Raw genomic sequence first — 24725 nt, 5'->3', positions numbered from 1 at the left:
GTTGTCTCTGACCTAATGAACATCAGGTGACATCATGAACTGGAAGACCACTGACTACACTGTTGGGCCCGGCCTGGCCAAGCACGTTAAGGTGTGCGACTCATAATACGAGGGTTGCGGGTTCGCATCCCCGTTGCGCCAAACATGATCGCCCTTTCAGCTGTGGTGGTGTTATAATGTGACGGTCAATCTCACTATTCGTTGGTAAAAGAGTAGCCCAAGAGTTGGTGGTGGGTGGTGATGACTAGCTGCCTTCCCTCTAGTCTTACACTGCTAAATTAGGAACGGCTAGCACAGATAGCCCTCGAGTAGCTTTGTGCAAAATTCCAAAAACAAGACAAGACTAGACTGTCACGCTGTTCTGTTGGCATTCATCTCTATTTTGTCTGTGTTAATACTGGATAAATAAGTTTTCTCACCATAAAATTCTGTCTTTAACAAATGCCACGTCATTTGCACTGACAAGATTTAATGAACCTAAAACTTCAAGCCATTTCTTGTGTGTAGTGTGCTACTGCAGCTAAAAAAGGATGCTTTTGTTCTCAGTTATTGATTTTAATTAAAAAAATCTTTACACTAGATATATATAAATTCTTTTTACTTATATCTAGAGTATAAAGGTAGTTTCTTTAAATTTTTTACTAAGTTCTGTATGCAATACAAATTCTCAGTTACTGAGCTCTTACCTAATCTGCATTTTACTGTTTTTATTTTAAGTTATTTTCTCTTTATTATACAGGGTGGCCTGTAAGTCCCTACCCATCCATATATCTTATGTATCCAGTGTATCTGTGTGCTGTTCCTCATTCTCACTGCATAATATTATGCGATGCCATGTTCTGCGAGACATCTTCCTCAACTTAGCAGAGGTTATTGTTCCAAATGCCGTGGTAACAGCTGCCTTCAACTCATTATTAGTATTATTGAATATAACACAATAACATATGGATGGATATGGAGTTACGGGCCACCCTGTACTTTATAATAACGTCTGATTTGGGCAATTGAAAAGAAAAGACCAGGCCAGTATTGAAAGATGAGGACCACCAAATTTTACATAGATATATGGATGCAGAAAAAGGGTTACAGGAATGTTTTGGCAGCATGCTCTTCTACCTTGTTGTAAAGATTAACAACTTTATAACCACAAATTAAATAATAAAGAAATAAAAAATTATAAAAATATGAAGATTGTTACCCCAAGTGGTTTTGATATATCATATGTATTATTATCAAGGTTATACTGTGTGAAAAGACTAACACTTAATTTTTTACAAGCTTCTGTTTCAGTTGTGTCATCTGGAAAGGCTATTTATTATTACTTTTAACTTTGTAAAAGAACTGTATGGAAGAATCAGAGGAATTCAGTAATTCAAAACCAGCAGTTATCTTTTATGTAACAGTGAAAGTGTCATCCACACAGTATGTGCGTAGAAATATGGTTTTAATACTTTTAGTACTTGATTGAACAATTTGTTTTCAAAATCATGCTGAAAATGTCACAGATGAGGTGATAGATGTCCTTCCACACTAATCCTTAATTTTGTTGATGGTGTCCATTGTTGAATTGAAAATTGGAGTTGTTAAGACACAATTTTAACAGGATAATTTATTTTTCATCAAGTTTTTTTTATAAAACATCAAGAGCACCAGTTAATGGAACTTTCATGAAGCTTTTTACATCAAATGATAATGTGTATTTATCTTTGAAACAAAATCCTTGGAGCTCTGTTAAAGAAAGATGAGTAAGTTTTCTTTAATGCAATGAGTTAAAAGGAAATAGTATTATGAACAAGTGAAAGGTCTTGTTTAGGTTTATAAAAGACTTGAAAATAGCTTTCACCAAGAGTGAATGTAATTAAGAATAAATATAGAACCATTTTGAAATACAAAAAGGAGAAGACTTCAAAAGATGGAAAAATACTGTAAGAATTTCTATTAGAAGAAAGAAGTCATATAAGAAGAGTTACAGTTAAGAGAGATTCTTATATATGAGGTTGTTTATGCAGTTAAGAAAAATTACAAGAAAGAGCCAGAAATTGATGATGTACAACAAGACATAAAGAAAGAAAAATATAATGTATAGTTTGATTACTTATTCACTGTGGCAGCAGTGTTTATTCCCTGTTTAAAATGTTTCTGTAATTTTTGTATTATACAGTAGCTAAATGGTTTCATAGTCACTAAAACTCAAGCCTACTGTGATTCACATTCACTAATCTTTTACCATTATTCAAAAATTGTTTTTACAACATGTTTAGATCTACTGCTTTTAGCCACCTAGCTTAGTGATCTTGACATACAAATATATGCATGCAGTGCATACTTATAGGAATCTAGTACTCAGACTTATTTCAGATAAATTTTAAGACTTCTCTGACATTCCCTGCTTTGACTTCTATTGGATGATAGGGAGAGAAAATTCTTGCACAATTACAAGCACAGTGGCAATGTTTTTATCATGGCTAAATAGAAATATAAAGCTGCAAAAGTAAAACAAAATTTCTGAGAAGCCCTAAGATTTGTTCTAAAACTTTTGTGAAAACACATTATCCTGTTGAAGATACGCAATACTCACATCACTTTGCCATGTGATCTGCACAAGGGTTTCCCAAACTTTTACACCTCCAGGCTAACTATATATTTTTTCTGCAAATTCTCATTTAATGTTACATTAGTAACCTATGTTAAATAGTTAACACTGACCAAACTTTATACTATATTACCTTGACAACATTATGTTTATGGTAATTACTTGGTAATATGTATATGTTATAATACTGTAATAGATCATGATTTTACTTGTACATCTGCTTTCATTTACACTTAACATTTAATTGTGAAATCCCATTCAGAGTGAAGATGAAGTTATCTTTTTTTTCCTAAATAGGACTAAGTTAACATTCACTCTTGATTCTAGGCTCTTAAGAGCTAATAACTACACCTATAATTAGTTATATATCTCATCCAATATAAAGAAGGTAAGCAGTACCTTTAAATTTGATAAAATTCATAGTCTTTTTAAATTGCTTTATAAAATAATAAAAAATATCAGAAAATCTTGTGTATTACATAGTTGAGTCTATTTATTTCATCAATTTACATAAACCATATACTTAATTACTGTCAAATCCCATCTACCTTTTTTTTATATGTAATAAATCATGAGACTGGGAATATAACACTACTTATTCAACTAACTTTGAAAATAATGAAAAGCAAAAACCATATAATAGGTAACATTCCAACTAAGCTACATGGAAAGTTCATAATATATAATATTTTAAGCTTTATATTGAGAACACATAACTATCTGCTCATTTCTAATAATAGCATATGATTTCAAGATACATCTTCTTCAAAAATACTCTCATCATATTCCTTATCATGAATCAGGGTACAGCCTATAACATTATACAACTGGTCTGCACTTAGTCCCTTAGGTTCAGCAACTTTTATGTCAAGCATATCTTCTGAGAGAACTGTTCCACACTGTAAATGTTTTGAAGCTACCAGTGTTTTGCCAAGCTAAAATGCAAAAAGTACTTTCACAGACAATACAGTAAAAATGATATGTAGAAAAGTTATAATTCTGACATTTTTTTATGAGATTATATATAATAATTTGTTTCCTACCATTAGTTAAACTTAAAGCAATAAATGTTAATAAACATAAGGAAAATGTTTCACTTATTGACAGAAGTATTATACTAGTTAAATTAGAATGTATTGTGAGATATACTTGTAAAACAGTTATCACCAAACATTTGCAAGATTAAGCACTTATTCAACTGTTGGCTTTCTTGGTAGTGGGTCACTGACAACAGAATATTTGATGATAATAATCAGTAGTAACACTAATGTATTCTCTTGTAAATGAAAGTCATCACCTTACATTTATTCTTCTATTGATCATGTATTCACTGGTAACTTTAATGTCATACCTTAGGATGTGTTGCTCTTAAGGAGAAAAAACTAAACATTGGAAAGGTACTAAAGTTATCTGGAATGCACAAAACAAGTAATTTGTTAGACATTCAAAGTTCACCTCAAAAAGTTTAAGAAAGGCAAGTTAAACCTATTTAAAGCATGTGTAAGCAGATTTAATGATATAATACATAAATTCCTAACACATTAACTTACAAAATTCATTATTAACAAATATGAACAAGTTATATATAAAAAGTTACTGAACATTTATATTCTTTAGATGGTAAATATTTCAAAGCTGCCAACAACTCTGTATTCATTACCCTTTACTCTTACTCTTGTGTTATGAAGCTTAAGAAAGCTATGTCTTTATGAAAATAGCATACACACCACCTGAATGTCTCATGGCTAAGTCTCTTGGTGGGACAACAGAATGTTTAACAGATTTACAATGCTAAAATCTGGGGTTCAATTTCTAATAATGGACATAGTTAAGTCCAATCTAGTTTTGCTCTAAAAAAAAAACAACTACTGACCAACTTGTAACCAAAAGGAAGAGTATTATTATTTTTATATTAAAAAAAGACCTTACTGAATATATGAATTCTTTAGATAGTAAATACTTCAAAGCTACTACAATCACATTTTAATTTATTGAAAATAGATTTATTTCACAACTTTATATAAAAACTATGGTTTAATCTCCAAATAATAAAACATTCAATTTAACGAAGTGTATAAACAATTTTAAACTGAAAAATCTTTTACAGTAATATGAAAGTTATTTTGGATTCCTAAGCTATACAGAATACCACATAAATGTAAATTTAATTATCAAAGAATATAAAATTGAAAGCTCAACATATAACAAACCTTGCAGATAAAAAAGGATCTTCTGCATTATGGCTAACACCATATGAACCAAATCTAAACTAGTGCAGTAAACTTAAGAACACAAAAAAGATGAAAATAATTTTTTCCAGAGAGAAAGCCACCAGTGAACCAATTAAAGATATTAAGTTTAAGCTTTTCTAGAAAAGCTATCCTGAACAATTTTATAGATTTTGTCCTGAAAAATTACAGAAACAATAAATTTAAATCTCACCAGAGAAAATTAATCCTATTAAAGACTACACCTGTTACTCTACACACTGGCAATATAGTAACATCTGAGCTAAAACAAGCCATAAAGAATTAGAACTTCTAATCAGAATAAGTCAAAAACCAAGAAAATCTAAAAAAATTAATTCTTTCCTGTTTAGAACACACAGATTTTGACAGTTTAAAATCAGGAAAGTATGTGTTACAACAACAGGCAAACCTATTACACTTGTGATTCATGTTACTGACAATTTGATGTCTTTACCATAAAACTAGGATCTTTTATGGCCCACATGAACTTTTCTCAGGACACTAGGATAAACTACCAAAAACATTACATTCCTGGTGAAATTGGGACACCTGGTCACCCTAATAGGGTTAAGTTTCTCTATAGGGCAGACAGCAAAAATAGATCAAATGTAAGTGCTAAATTTCTTGCTTTTTTATGTTTATTTTTTATTTTTTGCTATAAAAGTAACTAAAGTGTAAAACATATTAGATAATGAAAAATTAACAATAAATATCTCCCTGAGGTACGTTATAACAAGTAGCTCATGTGAGCATCATTCAGTCTTTAACTGCTACTACACAATTATTAATTAGTCACAGTTCAGAGAGTAATAAAACAGCAACAACAGAAGAGGAAGGCAAGCCTGATAAGCCACAATCATCTGAAAATTGATATGCAGAGAATGCTCTTCTGGAGAGCAGACCCTAGAAAAAATGGTGGTATTGAGAATTGTCTCCAACCAGAAAGAGAGGCATCGATGTAATGATGCAAGTTAAGCCAGGGAGAAAGAGGTATATCCCAAGATGTATTGGAATGATTGAGCCCCCTTGACAGTCAGACAGTATCAGAGAGACAAGGGTAAGTAAGTGAATACATGACATGTTCAAATGATCCTCCAGTGTCCAATATAAGGGATGCATGCCAGGATGCTCAAATCCACGAGAGTAGTACTTTGTATACAAAGAGGATGTAGAAACCTAACTGAGGAAATTTCAAAAACAAAGAAGCCAAACCAAAATAAAGGTGGGAGAGAAGGAAATGAAAACCAAAGAGGCAAACAAAAAACACTAGATGTCACCATCAAACCTACTGGGGGTGTGTAAGAAAGAACCTCAGAGAGAAGATAAATGGTAAAAAAATTAACAGACAGCTGTAAAGATAGAGAAAGAGGAGCACCCTAGGCAGAAAGAAAAGGCAAAAGAGATTAGTGATCAAGAAATAAGAAAAAGTCATGATATGGGACTATAGCAGAGAGTTTGTTTGTTTGGAATGAAAGAAAGCTGCACAACGTGTTATCTGTGCTCTGTCCACATGGGTAATGAAACTGATGTTTCTAGTGGTGCGAGTCCACAGACGTACCGTACCACTGTGTCACTGGAGGCATATCAAAGAAAAGTAGGACAACACAGATGCGAGACAAAGTGGAACAATCAAAGGAATATTATGACATACAGGTAAAAAAAAAAAAGACAGAATATCACATACCTGATTCATAAGTTCAGTAAACGAAAAAGAGGAAGTACCTGTTTCTCATCAGGGAAAGAAAAACCAGAAACAAAGAATGAAGGTGGAAATGTTTGCCAAAATCATCCACACGTAAAGCAGGCTCCAGAAAAGGGAAAGAAATAAAATGGCTAAAGACTTAAAATAAGGGAAGAAATAACCAGAAGAGTACTAATCTCCTGATGTATATTAAGTGGAAACATTGTCAGATAACTCACTGGTACACCATGGTTCATCACGGCTCAAGTTATCCATTATGTCAAAAATATCACAAAAATGAAATCTAGTTCCTGACACATCAGGCATGTGATCTATCAAGTGAGGGCCATAAACAGATAAAAGTGCCTTAAGTCACCACTGAGTCAGTTGAAAAACATTTATGAAAAAGTACTTATGGTCCTCAGGAATTTTTCTTATTTTATATATACAGACACTCGCGCACGTGTGTGTGTTTTATGGCATACACTGTCAAAGTAGCCTAAAGTGTAAATGTAACAGCTAGAGATGATTGTAAAGAAAGTGCAAAAAGGAGAAAAGTGATGTGGCTCTATAAAAGATAAAGCAACTGTCATTTAAGGTGCCAAGAAACTCAAAAAAGTGCATTCTTGGACAAAAGATTGTTAAGTATCACAGAGTTACACATTAAACGTTATGGTACACATACTTTCACGGTTACCTGGTGGTTGCAGTGTCAGTTGAAGTGACTGAACCCATACAAAAAAGAATTAAATAAGGAATATTAGATTTATAATCTCTCACTATGTACAAGATCAAAATTTTCAATGAAACAGATATTTTTTTAAGTTTGAAATTAAAGATTTTCCAATTCCAAATATAAATGTTCCAAATAAATTATGCTAAAATATTTGCTACAATAGCTTTCTACATAAAATAGATTTCAAAATTACAAGATTTTGTGATCAAAGCTCATAAACTACTCACTCCTTTCTCATTAACAAGATTTCTACTATCACATTTTGAATACTATATTTATTCATTTTTGAGGTAAATTCAACAACTTTTTTTGCTAGTTGTTATAGATTAATAATTTCAGATTATCATAACCTTCAAAACTATCATGTACAATTTAAATAGCTCAAAACAAATGGATGGTTGGTTGGATGGTTTGGTGTTTTATAGCACAAATCAGCTTGGCTATCTGCACCAAACATCCAACAAAAAGTTAAAATTAAAGTAAATTTAGTAAAATTCATAAAAAAGAAATTAAGGTAAAAAACAAACAAAGTTAAAACATAAATAGCACTAAACCAATGTTTACATCCAATCTACAGTGGTAAGAGAAAAACTACAGTAATACAAGTTGTAAAGAACTTTCTGTAGCATAATTATAATCATCATAACTCACCAGGAAGACTAACAGGTAAGTTCAAAAATCACTGTCAGTCACCTGAAGTTGGTCTTTCTGGTCCTGGTTCCAAGTTATTTGACGTTATGCCATTTTCAGAAATTAGATAAATAAAAGTTTTAAAAGACTTGAAGCAAACTTTTAATAATAACTCGCCAGGATGATTAATGGGTAGTTCAAACAGCAGTGTTAGTCACCTGAAGTTAGCCTTTCCAGTCCTGGTTTCGAGTTATTTGACATTACAACCATTTTCTAATTTCAAATCGAACTAGATGGACTGTGATTCTTAAAAGGAAATCACATTAAAAAAGGTCTAATGTATAAATTAAAAACTTAAATGACATTAAAAAGATTAATGGCCTTTAAAAAACTGAAAATATTTTCAAGGTAGACAGTGTCACCATCGCCAATAACACTGTCTAATGTTATAGATAAAACATGTTTTAAATGGAACTGTTGTTGAGAGTCATACTGACTGCAAGACACTAAAATGTGGCTTATAGTGACCTGAGTGTTACACACAAAACACATTGGTGCATCAGTTCCAGATAAAAGAGAATGATGAGTTAAAAAACTGTGACTAATGCATAGTCTAATTAGAACAACTTCAGAGGGTTTCATTTGAAAAAAGCTTATTTTCATGTTGCCCACTCCATGTTGACTGCCAACTGGCATGAAGCCGACCCTTGAATACAGGACTATAGTCCATGCATGGAAAAGGCAGAGCAGTGGTAGTGCTAGAGCAGATAGATTTAGCTGCAGTGTCGGCAAACTCCTTCCTCCGAATAAAAACGTGGCCCAGTATCCAGAAAAACTGGATAAAAGTAGATGTCAAAGAGAAATGGGCCAGTTGGTTTTCAATATTGGCAAGAACAGGGTATGAACTAATGTGAAGCAATTCCAGGGCCAATAGAGAACAAAGCAAGTCAGTATAAATAGAGCAGTTTGAGTACTGTTCAGCTTCTATGTGATCCAGGACAAGAGAAATGGCGTACAGTTCAGCAGTGAACACAGAAGCTGTAGAGGGTATTCTGCACACAACCACTGAACCACGGCAGTGGCAACACAGTCACCTGATTTCGAACCACCTCTATAAATTGGAATGAAAGGATGGTTTGAAAGATGTTCAGTGAATAACAGACACTATTTCCAATTGGGAATGTCTGCTTTTCTCAGACAACTTAAAGACAGGTCATACTTGGGGACTGTAAGAAGCCATGATGGGGTGGGCTGACCAGCAGATACAGCAATGTTATCCAAAAACAGACCCAATTCATTAAACTGCACCCGGATGCAAAGGCCAAAAGGAGCAATAGCAGGTTGTCTGTTCTGAAAATGCATGGCCCACCGAGGAAGGAAAACACAACCTCAGGTGGGATGCTTTTATAAGGAACGGAGTTTCGAGGCATATAGTAAAGACAGTTGCAAAAGCAGAGGTGCAAAAAAGATTCACGAGATTCTGTGTATAAGCTCTGAACTAGGGAAGTGCGGAAAGACCCAGTGCAGTGATGATAAATGGGGACCAGCATCTTTAAGGCCGAGGCCCTGGCAGACCCATAGACCAGTGATCTATAGTTGAGTTTCGATCAACTAAGAGCACAGTATATCTTTAGCATACAACATCAATCCACTCCCCAAGTGGTGGAGGACATTCAGTGCTCTTGTACATTTGACCCATACATGCTTGATGTGTGGTATAAAGGTCAGCTTACATTCAAAGAGAAGCCCAAAAAACTTTGTCTTATGGACCACTGACAGCACAACTTCGCAAATACGAAGTTCAGGACCAGAGTGAATACCCCATTGGCAGCAAAAGTGCAGGCAAATGACTTTAGAGAGAGAGAAGTTAAAGCCATTTACTGTGGTCCATCTCAATAAACGATTGAGGGCAGTCTGTAGTTGCCACTCAATATATCTCATGTTCAACGACTGACATGAGATGTAAAAATCATAGAAATAGAGCCCATTTGCAACACTAATAGGGAGTTGTTCAGTGATGGCATTAATCTTTATATCGAAAAGTGTGAGATTCAAAACACATACCTGAGGGACTCCAACTTCCTGTAGCAAAGGACTGGAAAGTGTTGAACCCACACGAACTTGGAATCTTCTGTCCATTAAAAAATTTTAATAAAAATGGGCAAATGGCCATGTAATCCATATTTATGGAGGTCTCACCAAATGCCATACCTCCATGTTGTATCATATGCCTTCTCAATGTCAAAGAATATTGGTACAAGATGTTGTCATTTGAGAAAGGCTTCTCTGACGTTTCAAGTTGAATTAGGTGGTCCACTGCGGAGCTCTGTTGTCGAAATCCATACTTGGTAGGCAAGAGGAGATTGTTTGATTCGAGGAACCAAACAAGATGAGCATTAACCATCCTCTCTAAGATTTTACAGAGACAACTCATCAAAGCAATAGTTTGAAGGAATCTTGGGATCATTCCGAGGCTTAGAGAAAGGTAGGACAATAGCCTGGTGCTAAGCATCAGGAGAAACATTCTCCTGCCAGATCCAATTAAAAACAATCAAAAGAATAGCAAGAGAAGCAGAAAATAGATGGTGCAGCATTCATAGTGTACATCATCAGGTCCAATCCATGTACTGCCAGACTGATGAAGGGCCAGTTTGAGTTCCACTAGTGTAAATGGACGATTATAATCATAGAGATAATCAGCTCAAAAGGAAAGAGGTCATCGCACTTCCCAAGTCTTCATGCCTAAGAAGGTGGAGGAAGAAGTGAAAGTGATAGATACCTGGCAAAAGCTTTCACCTAGAGTATCTGCGATGCTCCGGGTGTCAGCTACTTCCTGGTCAACAGTGAGCAAGGTTGAGAAGGAGACAGAATTATATTGCCCACTGACCTTTCGAATATTATCCCATGTGACATTGGAACTGGTGGTACAAGATATGCTGGTTGTGAACTTAATTCAAGAATCCTTCTGGCTTTGACGTCTTACCCACGGACCATGTGCATGGACCTGCTGGAAAGTGATGTGGTGCGAGAGTGTGGGATACCTACAAAAAGTATCCCAGGCCTGTTTTTGAGCCTTCTGTGCCATGTAGCAGGCAGAATTTTACTATAGATGAGGATATCATGGAAAACATGTCAAGGTTTTAGGAATACATTGAGCAGTTGCTTGTTTAATACAGCAGTTACTGCTGCCATACAGTCGTCTATTGATGGCTTACAGATGATGGCAGGATCAAGTTTGTAAAAGCAGTGAAAGAGGTCCAATTTGCATGATCCAGCTTCCACTGGGGCACGTGGGTCAGGCAGCATAGGCCATGGCCAGTATCTCTCAAAATTATAGGAAAATTATCACTGCCTCATAGATTATTGTCAACCCTCTGTGAAAAATGGGAGAATAGTCAAGGGGAACAAATTGAGAGTTCAATAGCAGTAAAGGACTGACTAGGTGCATGAAAATAAGTAGAAGAACCATTATTGGAAAGAGAAAGGTTGTGATCACAGAGCATACACTCTATGAAGCAACCCCTCCTACCAATATCAGCACTCCTCCAGAGGGGATTATGTCCATTAAAGTCCCCCAGGATTAAAGAGGGAAATGGCAACTGTTCAAAGAGAGCATCAAGGTCTGACTGATCTTGGGTTCCTCCAGGCAACAGGTAGAATGAACAAACAGTGATGGTACAACCCAAGGAAACATGGGTGGCTATGGCCTCCAAGGGTGTGTCGAGTGGCAAAGACAGGGTGGGCACATACTGATCCACCAACAGTGCCACCCCTCCATGCATTCATCCATCACACAGCCTGTCATTTCTGTACAAAGAAAACTGTTGAAAGGTTACTGTATCAGCAGGTTTCAGAAATGTTTCCTGTAGGGAAAGACACACAGGATGGTAGGAAGCAATCAGTGTTTTGATGTCATTCAAATTATAACGTAAACCTTGACAGTTCCATTGTATTAATGTGGCCATTTTTACTTATGCATAGACAAATTGGGTGGAGAACCATTCTGTATATGATCATGTCTTTTTTCGAGGGAGGTCTATCAACCTCCACGAATCCTGCCTTGGGTCAACTGGGCATGTCTTTGCTGCTGGAAGAGGATTTCAGTGACTGAGGATGTGAACAAATGATCGTTTTGCATCTTGTGGTGCAAGAAGAAGATGTACCTGAGGGAATTCCTTTTACCCAGAACCAAAGGAAGTGAATCTTGGGATTTGTTGGAATGTATGTTAGGGACAGAGATGGGTGTTGAAGTTGATTCACCAACTTTTTTAACCATGGAGGTCAAAAAACTTTTCATTTGGTTTGAGAACAATTTTTTTAGAGGCACAGAGAAATCCGTCTGCACTCCCACTGTAGTAATGGAACAAAGTGCAGCAGCATACGTCCGAGATGAAGTGGTGGACAGCAACTTTTGAGCCTCAGTATAAGTAATGTTATGAAACGTTTTCAAATGCTGCACCTCTTTCTCTTCCAACCATTTAGGGCAAGAATGAAAGTAGGATGGGTGAGACCCATTGCAGTTGACACAATTAGGATCCATTTCACACTCATAGGCATCGTGATCCTTGCCATTTCAATGAGCACACATCAAGGAACCACGATATGACGTCTTTGAATGACCGAACTGCTGACAATGAAAACATCTTAGAGGGTTTGGAATGTATGGCCATACTCTGCAATTAAGATAACCTACCTTGATGGTGACAGGTGGACATGGTGATGTAAATGTCAAAATGAGGACATTTGTCAGCATTGTAATTCCATCTTTGCGAGAGGACATACAGCTCACTGCAGAAACTCCTTGGGTGGAGAAACCACTGAGAATCTATGACTCAGGGATATTCTTCAAATCCCTCTCAACAATAACTCCTCATAATGAATTTAAAGTATCACGAGGTGTAATCTCAATAGATATATCCCCAATTGCCTTTGAATACAAGAGGAGTTCACTGTACTGAGATGTGGAAGTTTTCACCAATATGTCATCAAATCAAAGCTTCTTTACTGACTTTGGAGAGCCAGCAAGTACCTCTAGTCCATTCTAAATGAAAAAGGGACATATTTGCCCTAAAGGTTTGTCTGAAAGAGAATGTAGTATAAGAAAATGTGGTACAACAGGTGTTACAGATGTTGAAGATTGCTGCTCAGAATCGTCAAGACATGGTCATTTAAAATATGGACTGTTTTTTCACTATTTAAGTTTTTATTTGGCAGATCCACAATAAAAAAAAGGAATATTTCGGTACCCACTGACGTCACCCGCGAAGGAGCCCTATGAGGGGATGAACTACAATGCCAAACAAGGACACTACAGCAATGGGTTTCATGAGCACTATACAAAACACCAGCATCAGATACAATGTCCACAACACCTGTTGAGAACATCCAACACTTGTACTTGGTTGACCCTAGCCCAAGTGGACCACTCAGACTCTAAGAGGGGCCACTCCAAAGTCGTCCATTTACAGGTATTCAAGGCCAAAGTGATGTGTTAGGGTTGGACCCCTCAACAACCAGGAACCTTTCCTCCCCTTCATAGGTCACCAAGCACGGCAAGCACGTGGGTGGATGATTAGATCCCAGAGGAGGTAAACTAAAAGAACAGAACCTTCCCTGGGAAGTCCCCTCACCACATACAGGAATCCACACCCAGGAACAGAACAAATGTCTTTTATACTTTACTTAAATATGCATGAAAAAACAGCTAATCATTTTACACCTCAGCAGTGTGATTGAACACTTCTTTTAACTTTAAATACACTTGTCTTGTTTTTCAGCTCCTTGTAAATATTTTATACTTTTACAATAATACATCATTTAAGTATTACAATATTTTTTAATATAAATGTACTAGTGTATTTAAGTATATTTAAGTAGGTTCATTGGTTCCTGTTTGTTTGTACAAGTTAACAATTTTAACATTCCTTTTAAACTTTAGACTACATTCTTAAAACTTTTAATGATCTCTTGCTATTTTAAAAAGGGACAGTTGGGCAAAATGTCACCTACACTTGCATTTAGCTATTATTTGCAACATTTAATATTTTCCTTTACATCTGTTATTTTACTAAAGTTATTTTGCTTAGACTGCTAAATGTTGGTGATTAAACAGCATGTTTCACAAATGCAATGAACCAACATAAAGGGAAAAAAATTCCACCAACCTTTCTGTTGCAAGTAATTTCAGACTCCCTCATAATTTTAATATGTGAACCCAATGCTGTTTCAACATTTCTAACTTGAGAAACTAACTGCTGAAATGTCTCTGGATCAAGAGACGCACAGTGGTCACTACCTTTCCATGTTTTATCCAATGTGAGGTGGCGCTCAAGGATCTGAAATATTCAAATTTCTGTAGAAAGGCAAAAGGTCCAATTAATGTGAATTAATGAAGTTTAACAAGCAAGGATCCTTATAATACAAATATATCTCTAACTATATATGCAAAAACGGCTCGTTTGGGTTGAGAAAATATTTTACATAGAAGAGCAAACAACGTTTCGACCTTCTTCGGTCATCATGAACCTGGCGATGACCAAAGAAGGTCGAAACGTTGTTTGCTCTTCTATGTAAAATATTTTCTCAACCCAAACGAGCTGTTTTTGCATATATATTTCTCTACAAGTGGGTTTTCTCGACATCACTGATTATATATCTCCAACTACTGCACAGCAGTGTTTGCTTATTCAACAATTAATTAACAGCCTGAGTAAAACCTTGAGTTTAACATTAAGGTAAGTGTAGCATTTATCACCCTTGCTTTAAAAAACAAACAAAATCCTTCAATTACATTGATACTTTAATTGTGTAACTCTAAGGCTTCTGAATATTACAAATACTAATACTCAGTCTAATCATATAATCTATTAATTATTGGCCTCTTTTGCATAAAATAGTTTTGTACAAGTGTAATAAAATCTTCAGAGCTGGTAATCAAGAAAATTTTGATTAGTAGTAAACACTTCAAAACTATTTAGTTCTTAAACTGCCAAAGAACCTACCAATAACAATAATGAAACATTTTCCTGTTCTACTTTAAATTTAAGATGAAATATAAGAAGTTTATCAGCAAAGAAACATCTATAGTTAACCCTATAGCTATGGGTCACATATCAATTGCCATGCTATCACATTTGTTAAATTGCATTCAAAATTGTTTTTTCTCGCAAATCAACATCAGAGCTACCTGCATTATACATATAATGTATAATAACTAAAATGTCATTGTACTTTACAAAATACCAGTCTTCTAAAGCACAGCTAAGACAGGTCATCAGAAGGAATATCTGATGCCTTTGAATCATTTAATCCTTTTGTGATGTGCTCAGTATAAAATATGTTCATTTATACATTTTCACATGTCCAGTATTTATACTGTAACTTTTAATGCTTAAGTGTATATTCACAAAATTTGGTAATATTTTAGTAATTATTCCAAGTCTTTTGTACACAAAAAATCAAGTTTTTAATGAAGTACTTTTACTAAAGATTTGTTTGTGAAAATATTAAGTCTGTTTTATTACTAGTCCCAGTGCAAGATTTTTAATGTATGATTCAGAGACTATTCCTTCATCATTAAAGTCAATAATTATTTGTGTAATCTCTAAAACCTCTTAAATGCATTTCAAACATTTGTTTTCAGTAAAACTTTATATTTTGTTACTTTTTCTATCCTAACTATGTGGTGTTTGTCAATTTGACCAACCTCATAATCACCACAAAAAATTAGGAAATAAAAATTTAGCTTCTTTCGTTTTTGAACAACTACAGATTAAAATATTCCACATATACCATCAAACAGTTTTGTGATACCATGCAAAAAATTATGGTGATTGAAGGAGACATCTGTGGGTGATGGAAACCAAAAGTCTATAAAAAAAAATCTAATTCAGTCTTTTTTTTTAACCCCTTTTTTGGCAAAAATCTTAAAACAAAATAGTCTATGTAAAATGTTGGAAAATGTTTATGTATCCTACTAAAAATGATGGTAATAAAGCCAGCTAATCCTAGGGAATATATATGCTAATACAGACATGTACACACATAAAGGATTATTTTTATAATAAGCAGTTTTATAATATACAAAGTAACTTGCAAGAGCCATACCAGGAGGTTTATTTTTTTTTTTTTTTGTCAAGCCATTTTCTGCATAAAATCTACTGGCCATTATGGTTGTAAATAATGATATTTAATCAAGAGAAAAACAATTTAGTAGAAAATGAGAGAAATAAACACAAACAGAATTATAAAATTTTACAACACAGAATTAAACTTTACCAGAGGAATGATTACCCTTCTAACAAGCATATTCAGTATTGAATCCTGGATCTAGTTATAGCATACTCCTTAAAACTCCCTTGAAGATGGCAATTGATTAGAAGCACAGTGATAGAATATAAACTAACTGATAGTCAGTATTATGCCTTTGAATCATTTAACCCCTTCATGATGTGCTTTGTATAAAATATAAGTTCATTTATACATTTTCATATGTTAAGTATTAGTACTATAGCTTTTAATGCTTAAGTGTATATTCACAAAACTTAGTAATCTTTTAGTAATGATTCCAAAAATATTAAAACAAAATAATATAAAAAAAGGAATTCTAATTATACCTACAAAAATTACGTAGGTATAATGTAGGTTAGAAGCCCAGTGATAGAATATAAACTAATCAATAGTCAGTATTATTGCACTAGCAATAATCATCAATACTGTTTAACATAAAAATTTATAAGATTAAGACAGTGAGTAAACACTACTACAATACTATAAAATTGTACTGAACATGCACATGAAAAACATTGGGTAATTTCATGTTAGTGGGCATATAATGCATATAAACTAATTGATAGTCAGTATTAACAGTAGCAGCAGTTGAAAAAAACTAACTCATAATCAAAATGGTCATACATATTATTACCTATATTTTTCTTAATAACTTCAAGAAAACTACCTTAGATCCTAAGGCAACAGCTGCGATACTGATCTCAGTCCCAGTTTCATGTCCTGAATAACCAATGACAACATCTGGAAACTTCTCTTGATAACTCTAGAAAAACCTTTTATTAATTAATAGAACATAATGATATCTTTAGTATTATACATAAGAACTCTTAGATCAATTTACAATAAATTTGCATATCATGTACAAATTGCCTCATCATTTAAATGGTTCGTAAAAATTACATGTCATGAAATGTTAAGTTTCCCTTCCAAGGGTGCAAAAGCAATTTAAAAAATTTGAAAGTTAAGAAGTAAAATTTATTTCCAACAAAAATAAAACTTAATGCAGTATGTGACAATAGGTAATAAAATTAATAATACAATCTAAGTGAAGTAATTTAAAGTTAGCTACCTATTTCAAATACATATAAAAATACTTTATAACTTAATGAAGCTAGTTATATGTAACAAACTGGCTTAAAGTACATAATATCATAAATCCACACAAAAGAAAACAAATTTTAAAGATTACGATGCAGTAAGTCATCAGTCATGTAACATTTGTTACAATATAACTAAGTTTAGCAAGAGCATAAGTTAAAAATTTTAAGTAATTGAACAAAGTCTAATTCTATGCCCACTAACATGAGTTTAATCATTTAAGCAGGGTGGCCAATGAAATATATGTATGGCTAATGCAGATTTTGTTACATTAGCCACAGTGGGTAAAATATTTGTGTTGCAAGAGTGAATAGAGAATGTTGATTGTATGGTTGCTTTGATAACAGATGCCTCAAAGTTATCATTCTTAAGTTCATAGGTTCATTATACTACATAATATATATATATAAAAGAGAAAGTTTTATCTTCAGGAACTTTATGTTATAAATTATACATAAACAAGACTAGATATAAACTAACTACTAGTATGTAGCACTGCACTAAAAATACTGTTTAACAAACATTTATATGATTAAGACAGTGAGTAAATACTTTACTGCAATACTATAAAACTGTATTAAACATGCACATAAAAAAAATAAGCCTTAACAGTACTTGAGTGGACATGATCAAACTTATTTTTCTGCATGCCTGGATTGTTATCATTAATGTTCTTTTCTGGGACTGACAAGAAGAAAGACAATACTGATTTGATTTCTTTTGACTTTTGTCTTCTTGGAACCTGGGATGCCATCTTGATGGAATTCAAATTTCACCAAAGTAAGTCTATTTCTGATTGAATGAAATTACCACTTCAGTATCTCAAGAAAATGTTCTGGTTTGAAAAAACAGATAAACTTAGGCATGTGCGAGATGCCTATTCTACATTAACAAAGCAGTATAAACACAAGATAAAGGTGAACAAAAATCAAGATGTAAAAATATTAAAATGTTTTGACAATTCATTGGGTGGTCTTAGTATTATATATTTATTTGTGTTGGTGAATTTCTATTCTCAATGGAAACTACAAAAAATTAATCTATTCATCCCAGCATTTTGACTTGTGCTTTTTCCAAGGGTCAATAAAAATCACAGGTATCAAACTGATTTTAAATTACAGTAATTGTAAACAAACAGAACAACAATATAAGAGAACATTCACATGAAGCATGCTAAAAGAATGGGTTAGAATTACTGATAATAATGGCAAAAGTTAAAAATTAAGAAAATTATTATAGGTGCCAGACATTATACCTTTTAATGGAAAGGAGTCTGGACTGAATCAATAAACTTTCTGTCATTACACTGTCACAATTTATAAAATTTTCATCCAATAAAGTGTTTCATTGATTGTACCATTGGATGTGCAGTGGTGGCTTCTTTGTTGTCAAAGATTACCTTTAAGAAGTAATAATGAATTTCTATTTCCTTTTGTGACAAAGATAATTTAGATTTGCTTCATTGTGTTTAGCTTCACATTTGCAAGTGTGCTGACTGACTAGTGTGAGCAGAGTAATTAACACTATATGTAATAAAACAGAAACAAGCTACAAACTGACACACACATACTCAAGAAAAAATTAATTACATCAAAATACAGACATGCTATAGATACATAACAATGAGAAAGTTGTATAAAAAAGTAACTTGTTCTTGTGCTATTCAAGTATACTAATTTACAACATGTAAGTTATAAATTCAACATATAATGAGAAGATTAAAAAAATATTTTACACATAATAAACCAAACAAAGACCTGTGAAATAAACATAATACACACAGTTGCCTAACTTTAAATAACAAAAAATCTTTATTGTAAAAATGAAATTAATCATTTGATGTTGATGGTTTAACAACTTACTGTTCAGCACTTGAATGTTTAAACCTGGCTGTTAATAAGTTATATATGACTTACAAGGATCATGTCTTCACCAGATAGGAAACATAAGAACTGTGTAACACTGGACTTTAGTCAGGTAAAACCTCACCCATGTTCACATCTCATAATCTTGAGTTTTCACATCACCCAGAATCATAACTACAATTATAGAGAAATAAATGTAAGGGGCCCAATAACTTTGTGTGTATGTGTGAGAGTGTGTGTGTGTGTGTGTGTGTGTGTGTGTGTGTGTGTGTGTGTGTGTGTGTGTGTGTGTGTGCAGTCTTTTGTAGTTACTCCACTAGTTGTGCTCATACCATTTATAGTTTGAGAAAATTCCCTTGCTCATAACAACAAAAGTAGACTACTGTACCAACACGAAAATTGAAGTTGGCTTGCATTCCAATTAAAGTAATTGCAATAATATTTGCATTTTCTACCAGACTGTTTCTTAAGGTGTAACAACTTTTCCAGTACTAGAAACAATATTACAATGTGCTTTAGAACTAGTACACGTCCTCCATCACAATACATTGATATATAGATGTGACTAGCCCTGACAGTTACTGTTAACTGCTATTCTTGCTTTTTATTCAAACTGAACAACAATGCATATCAATAACACAATCAAATATACAAATGGATTCACTTTATAATGGCTTAATATTTATGCAAGAATTATATTAATTTAGAACTAATACAAACCTTCACACCAATCAAAACTTTGTGAAATAATTTTGAATTTACAAAGAAAATATTACATAGCATATAAATATCAGTTTTTGATGGAATGATTAATGACATTATACATTGCTAGTTGACTTGTTATAGAGAATATGTTTATTAATTCAGAAGTTAATTTTTGGTTTTGGTTCTTCTCTACATAACCAGAAGTTTGTATTAATAATTAAGAGTTTGTTGATATTTTTTTATATTTTGTGATTTCTCTCTGGGTATAATGTTTATACCTTGTAGGGTACTCCCAATACCTGATACCAGATCTTTAACTGGTGATAATTTTGATTAGTTATAATTTTGGCATTAGTTCCTCTAACTTTGCTGGATACCTTTTACGAAAACAAACTTCTAGTCTAGCTGTCATCCAGTTTTTGTAAATTGGCTAAGTTGCTTGTAGGTCACTTGAAAGTACGTGGGAGTTGCCTCAAGGCTAGTGGCATTCAAATTTAATTGGCAGACATACAAGGAAAACAGCTAAATTGTGTAAGAGGTGTACTATTACCTCCGAATTACAGAAAAGCTGGCCCTAGTTAAGGAATGTCATCTGTCTTGTTTATAATTGTCAATAAAAGTTTTTCTTTATAACATTTAAAACATTTAATTTTGTTAAACTCTACAGAAATTCTGTTGGAAAACAAACTGTTAGTATGGAACTACTTACCACAGAATATCATATACTTAAAGTACATATTTATTCTCAATAAATCACAGAATTAATGACTGAAATGTGACCTAAAAATACAGCTAAGACAATTTGTTTCAATACAAATTTTTGAATAATAATTTAAGTGAAATAACTCTACTAATGTTTAAAACAGTAGATTATATCACCTTGATAACATGAAGATTTATATCAGAAGGAGGAGCTGGGTAAGCACTCACACAGTGTAGAAAACAAAGATTAATGTTGAACTGTTTTAACAAAGAATACACTTTCTGTACTGTGTCTATGGATTGCATGCCTGTGGATATAATTAAGGGTTTTCTGAATCTTGCAGCATACTGTATCAAAGGGTAGTTATCTGCATCACCAGAACCTATTTTAAAGAATGGAACATCCAACTCGTTCAAGAACCTCAATGAAACCTGAAAAATATAATCAAAACAAAGGTGAAAACATATTAAATTTAAAGATACAAATTAAAACAAGTAGCATGGAATACAACATAATTTCCATTCTTCAGATACATAATTTTTTCTATCATCTTATTTTGAAAGTAAATTAAAAATAAAAATACAATTTTATAAGTTATAATCAAATACCCAAATGATACAAGAAATATGAATCACACGCAATGCCAGTTTAGTCCCTGCAAGCTTGTAAGCATGATACAAAGTGCAAACTTCTTACAAAATCAAGCAGTAAAAGGATATGCTAAAGTCTCTAAAAAAAAATGTCATGGCATGTTAATTAAACCAGCAAATGTATGGTCTTTCTGGTTTTGCAGTTTCATCTTTAAGAAATAACGATACCAATAACTGTAAATTTCACTTAGTGATAGACGAAGTAGCTAGTTGCCTTGCTTGCTTTGCCTTAAGGCTGGCTTCAGTCATATGAAACACCTTCAGGTATCACCTTCTATAGAATGAAGCTATAAAAAAAACTTTAAAACCTTATCCATCTCTAGCCATTATATTAAAAACAGCAATGGTTTTCCAATGGTACCAATCTATCTATTGTGCATTACTGGTTTTTCTGATCTACAGCTCAAAACAATTACCAGAATTTTAAAAAAGTTGTGCACAGGTTATTTTGAGCATGATTTAAATGTTTAAACAGTGATGTCTTCTTTAAAAATATACCTGTGCTTTATGCAATATTTTTTAAACTTTTCTGAAATACACAAACAAATTTCATTAGAAAAGGTACACAATACAAAATTATAACAATGTTGAAAAGAGAGGATAGGAAACTTGCATATATATACAGTCACAAGAAACTATTTTATTTATGTTGCATAAAGTTCCATCTGAAAATGTTCCTAACATTTCAAACATACCAGAGCCTTCAATATTCTTTGGACATGCATCAATAGTAAACACAGAGAGCATGGAATCTGTTGAAATAAGCTAATATTTGTGGAATATTATGAAATATTCCACTGAAATAAATTACCTAAGCAAATAACAGCAAATCTAAATAGCACTATTTGGTAGGAAATAAATTAATATATAAAATTTTAAATGAAATAATGCCATGTGACTAATAATTATACAAGGTTGTATCTTTTATTTGTTTGCATCACATCATGCATTAGAATACTAAGTAATTTCAGTGCGCACACACTAACTTAACTGGAAAAATATTGTTGGTATAAACATTCACTATTGAAATAATTTTGACCAAATTCATCACTACTACTACTAATAACAAAACACACAATGACTGTTCATTTGATCTAAAATATTTTAGAAAAGTTGACTATTCTTTTCAAAACTCAACTTTTATGATAACAATTGCTTTATGACCAAAGTAAAAGAAAGCACAAACTGTAAAGTTTGTTGTTTTCATTGTTTTAACATGAAGATTACCTGATCTATAAATACAAGTTAACCAAAGATTGGTAAACTACACCCATATCATAGTGTAAAGTATTAAATATATTGTTGGTGTAAATGTGCTTTCTAGTTACTATAAAAAAAACATGATAAGGAGTGGAATTCTCCAAAACTAGTGTAACCCAATAACACATGCTGATCAAAATGTAGATAGAATTACATCTCCCTTGAACTTATGATTTCAAAATTAAACAATTTTTGGGAATACTAAGTTTATTTATTATATCTGCTATTGTGCACCCATATAATGTGAAAAACTAAATAGTGGCCAATGACACTTCACTTCATCTATCTATTGTATAGATTTTTCTCATACTGACAACAAAGTATGTTCACTCCAACAGTATGTCTGATCATCAACAAATGTAAACAATTTAATGATCATTCTTCACCCACATCATTTCTACAAATTAAAAGGAGGAATGGTCCTAACACTGAGCCATGAGATACATAACTTGTGACATGAATCCTGTTTGGCTGAACAACCCTCTTTATAACCTATCTTCCATACATACAGAGATCACTTTTTAAAGTTATAATTATAAGGACACTCCCAAAGAGGAGACCTTCAGAGTTGAAGATCATATCTGGGAGACCACACCACTTCTATACCAGGGATAATCTCTGCCCATTGTGGTGGCAAGTCACTTACAATCCAAAACCCTTTGGTGGGGGTAAGAAAGAGGATATCATAAGACCAGAGAAAATCTTGTACCCTCTCACCCATGAAAGAGGCACATGATAATACTGTAAGAAATTGTTTGAATGATCCAGGAACCTGACATACAGCATCAAAAAGACATCTGTATAATGTAAACCAGCTCACTCAAATTTAAAACAACAGAAACTGCTCCAAGCACAGAATGATAAGAACATTGAGGGACAGCAGAAGGGAAAGAACTGTAGCAATCTGCAAGCACCTTCATCATGACTCACATCATTTAAGGAGTAACAAGAGGATAAATGAATGAAGGAATAGAGGTATTTATACTACATTTTCCAGTCATTGAGAAACAACATCCTAGTGGGGATATGCTAAGGGATCCTAATTGAAGAGGTGAACTGCAATTTTGATAGCTCACTCCAATGTATCATAAAAAGAGGATATCTCATCATCTACACAAGCAGAATAATGCCACATTTTATAATCATTTACATATATGCATTATTTGCATTTCATTAATATATTCAGGAGGATGTCTCCACAGTCCACCAGTCTAGTAGCCTGTGTTATGTGTTATTATTTATCTCTAACAAGTGTCTGATTTATTATGTTACTTATACTTGGCATAAAGATTTCAAATAGCCAGGTATTTTAATTTAGAAGTTAATTAAAGGATAATATGTATCAAATTTATGATATTTGCCAACAAGATTGCTACACACAACACTTGGATCTCAAAAATGGTAAGGACACTTTCTCACCCCCTTGTTTTAGTGAAGTTTAAATGTCCTTACCATTTTTGAGATCCAAGTGTAAGAGATTTACCATTGTACATTTATTTCAATACCTATACTTGTTTCACTATAGTTTTTTGTTTTTGCATGTTACTTACATTGTTGGATATATATTGTGCAAGTCTCACCTATTCTCTAAATTTGTTAAAGATTCTTGAAAGTAAGAATCAGCAATATTGCTTTTACAAAAATGCTAGTGCATTTTTGAACATTGTTGAAACTTTGAGAAACTTGCATGATTTGTATAAAAACAGCTAGCTGAGAGACAGTAATAGAATAATATTATTAGTCAGTTACAATCAGTGTGCTAGAGGCTTTGGAAGTTGTACTTGTGATTAATACTTATTAATCAGAAAACTACAGAAATGGACCAGGAACATTTATAGATTACAAACATTACAAACTGTTCAACGTCAGTGAATTACTTCATATATTATTACTTCTACAAGAACACTAAATATCTTCCTCAGTAAGAAGTGAACTTTCAACCAGTGTGAACCACCAAAATAGCCAGCTAGCTTAAGTGAGGTGTGAAAATATCAACTCGGAAATGATTTTGCTTACTGTGGACCTGGATCGTTGATAAAATAATGAGTTCTAGGTCGAATGCAAGAATCAGTCTTGTCTGTAAGTTTGTGAAACTCTTCTATATAATCTATCGTTTGTAATAACTATTAGTAATAACCATTATTACATATTTTACTGTTTTTTTGTTTGTATATTAAAATATATTTGTGTTAAAAAAGAAAATTGTGTGTATCAATCTTGTTGGCAAATATCATAAATTTGATACATAATTTGACCACAAAACTAT

General features: G+C 33.2%; 1 protein-coding gene across 3 annotated transcripts in view; it reads right to left on the bottom strand.

The window, feature by feature from the left end:
* Positions 1 to 1594: 1594 nt before the first annotated feature.
* The window catches only part of NANS (N-acetylneuraminic acid synthase), an 88009-nt gene continuing 64878 nt past the window's right edge, over positions 1595 to 24725 (bottom strand). For all 3 annotated transcript variants that reach the window (XM_076498293.1, XM_076498294.1, XM_076498296.1), the window contains exons 4-7: positions 20726 to 20980; positions 16846 to 16941; positions 14054 to 14224; positions 1595 to 3528 (exon numbers count right to left, since the gene is read on the bottom strand). In XM_076498293.1, coding sequence (XP_076354408.1) covers positions 3343 to 3528; positions 14054 to 14224; positions 16846 to 16941; positions 20726 to 20980 — 708 coding nt within the window. In that variant the 3' untranslated portion in view covers positions 1595 to 3342. The remainder of the gene's footprint in view (positions 3529 to 14053; positions 14225 to 16845; positions 16942 to 20725; positions 20981 to 24725) is intronic.

The sequence above is a fragment of the Tachypleus tridentatus genome, chromosome 4, assembly GCF_004210375.1.
Source record: "Tachypleus tridentatus isolate NWPU-2018 chromosome 4, ASM421037v1, whole genome shotgun sequence".
NCBI classification, from domain to species: Eukaryota; Metazoa; Arthropoda; class Merostomata; order Xiphosura; family Limulidae; genus Tachypleus; species Tachypleus tridentatus.
The sequence above is the reverse complement of the archived record's forward strand: the minus strand, read 5'-3'. Positions and strand labels throughout refer to the sequence as shown.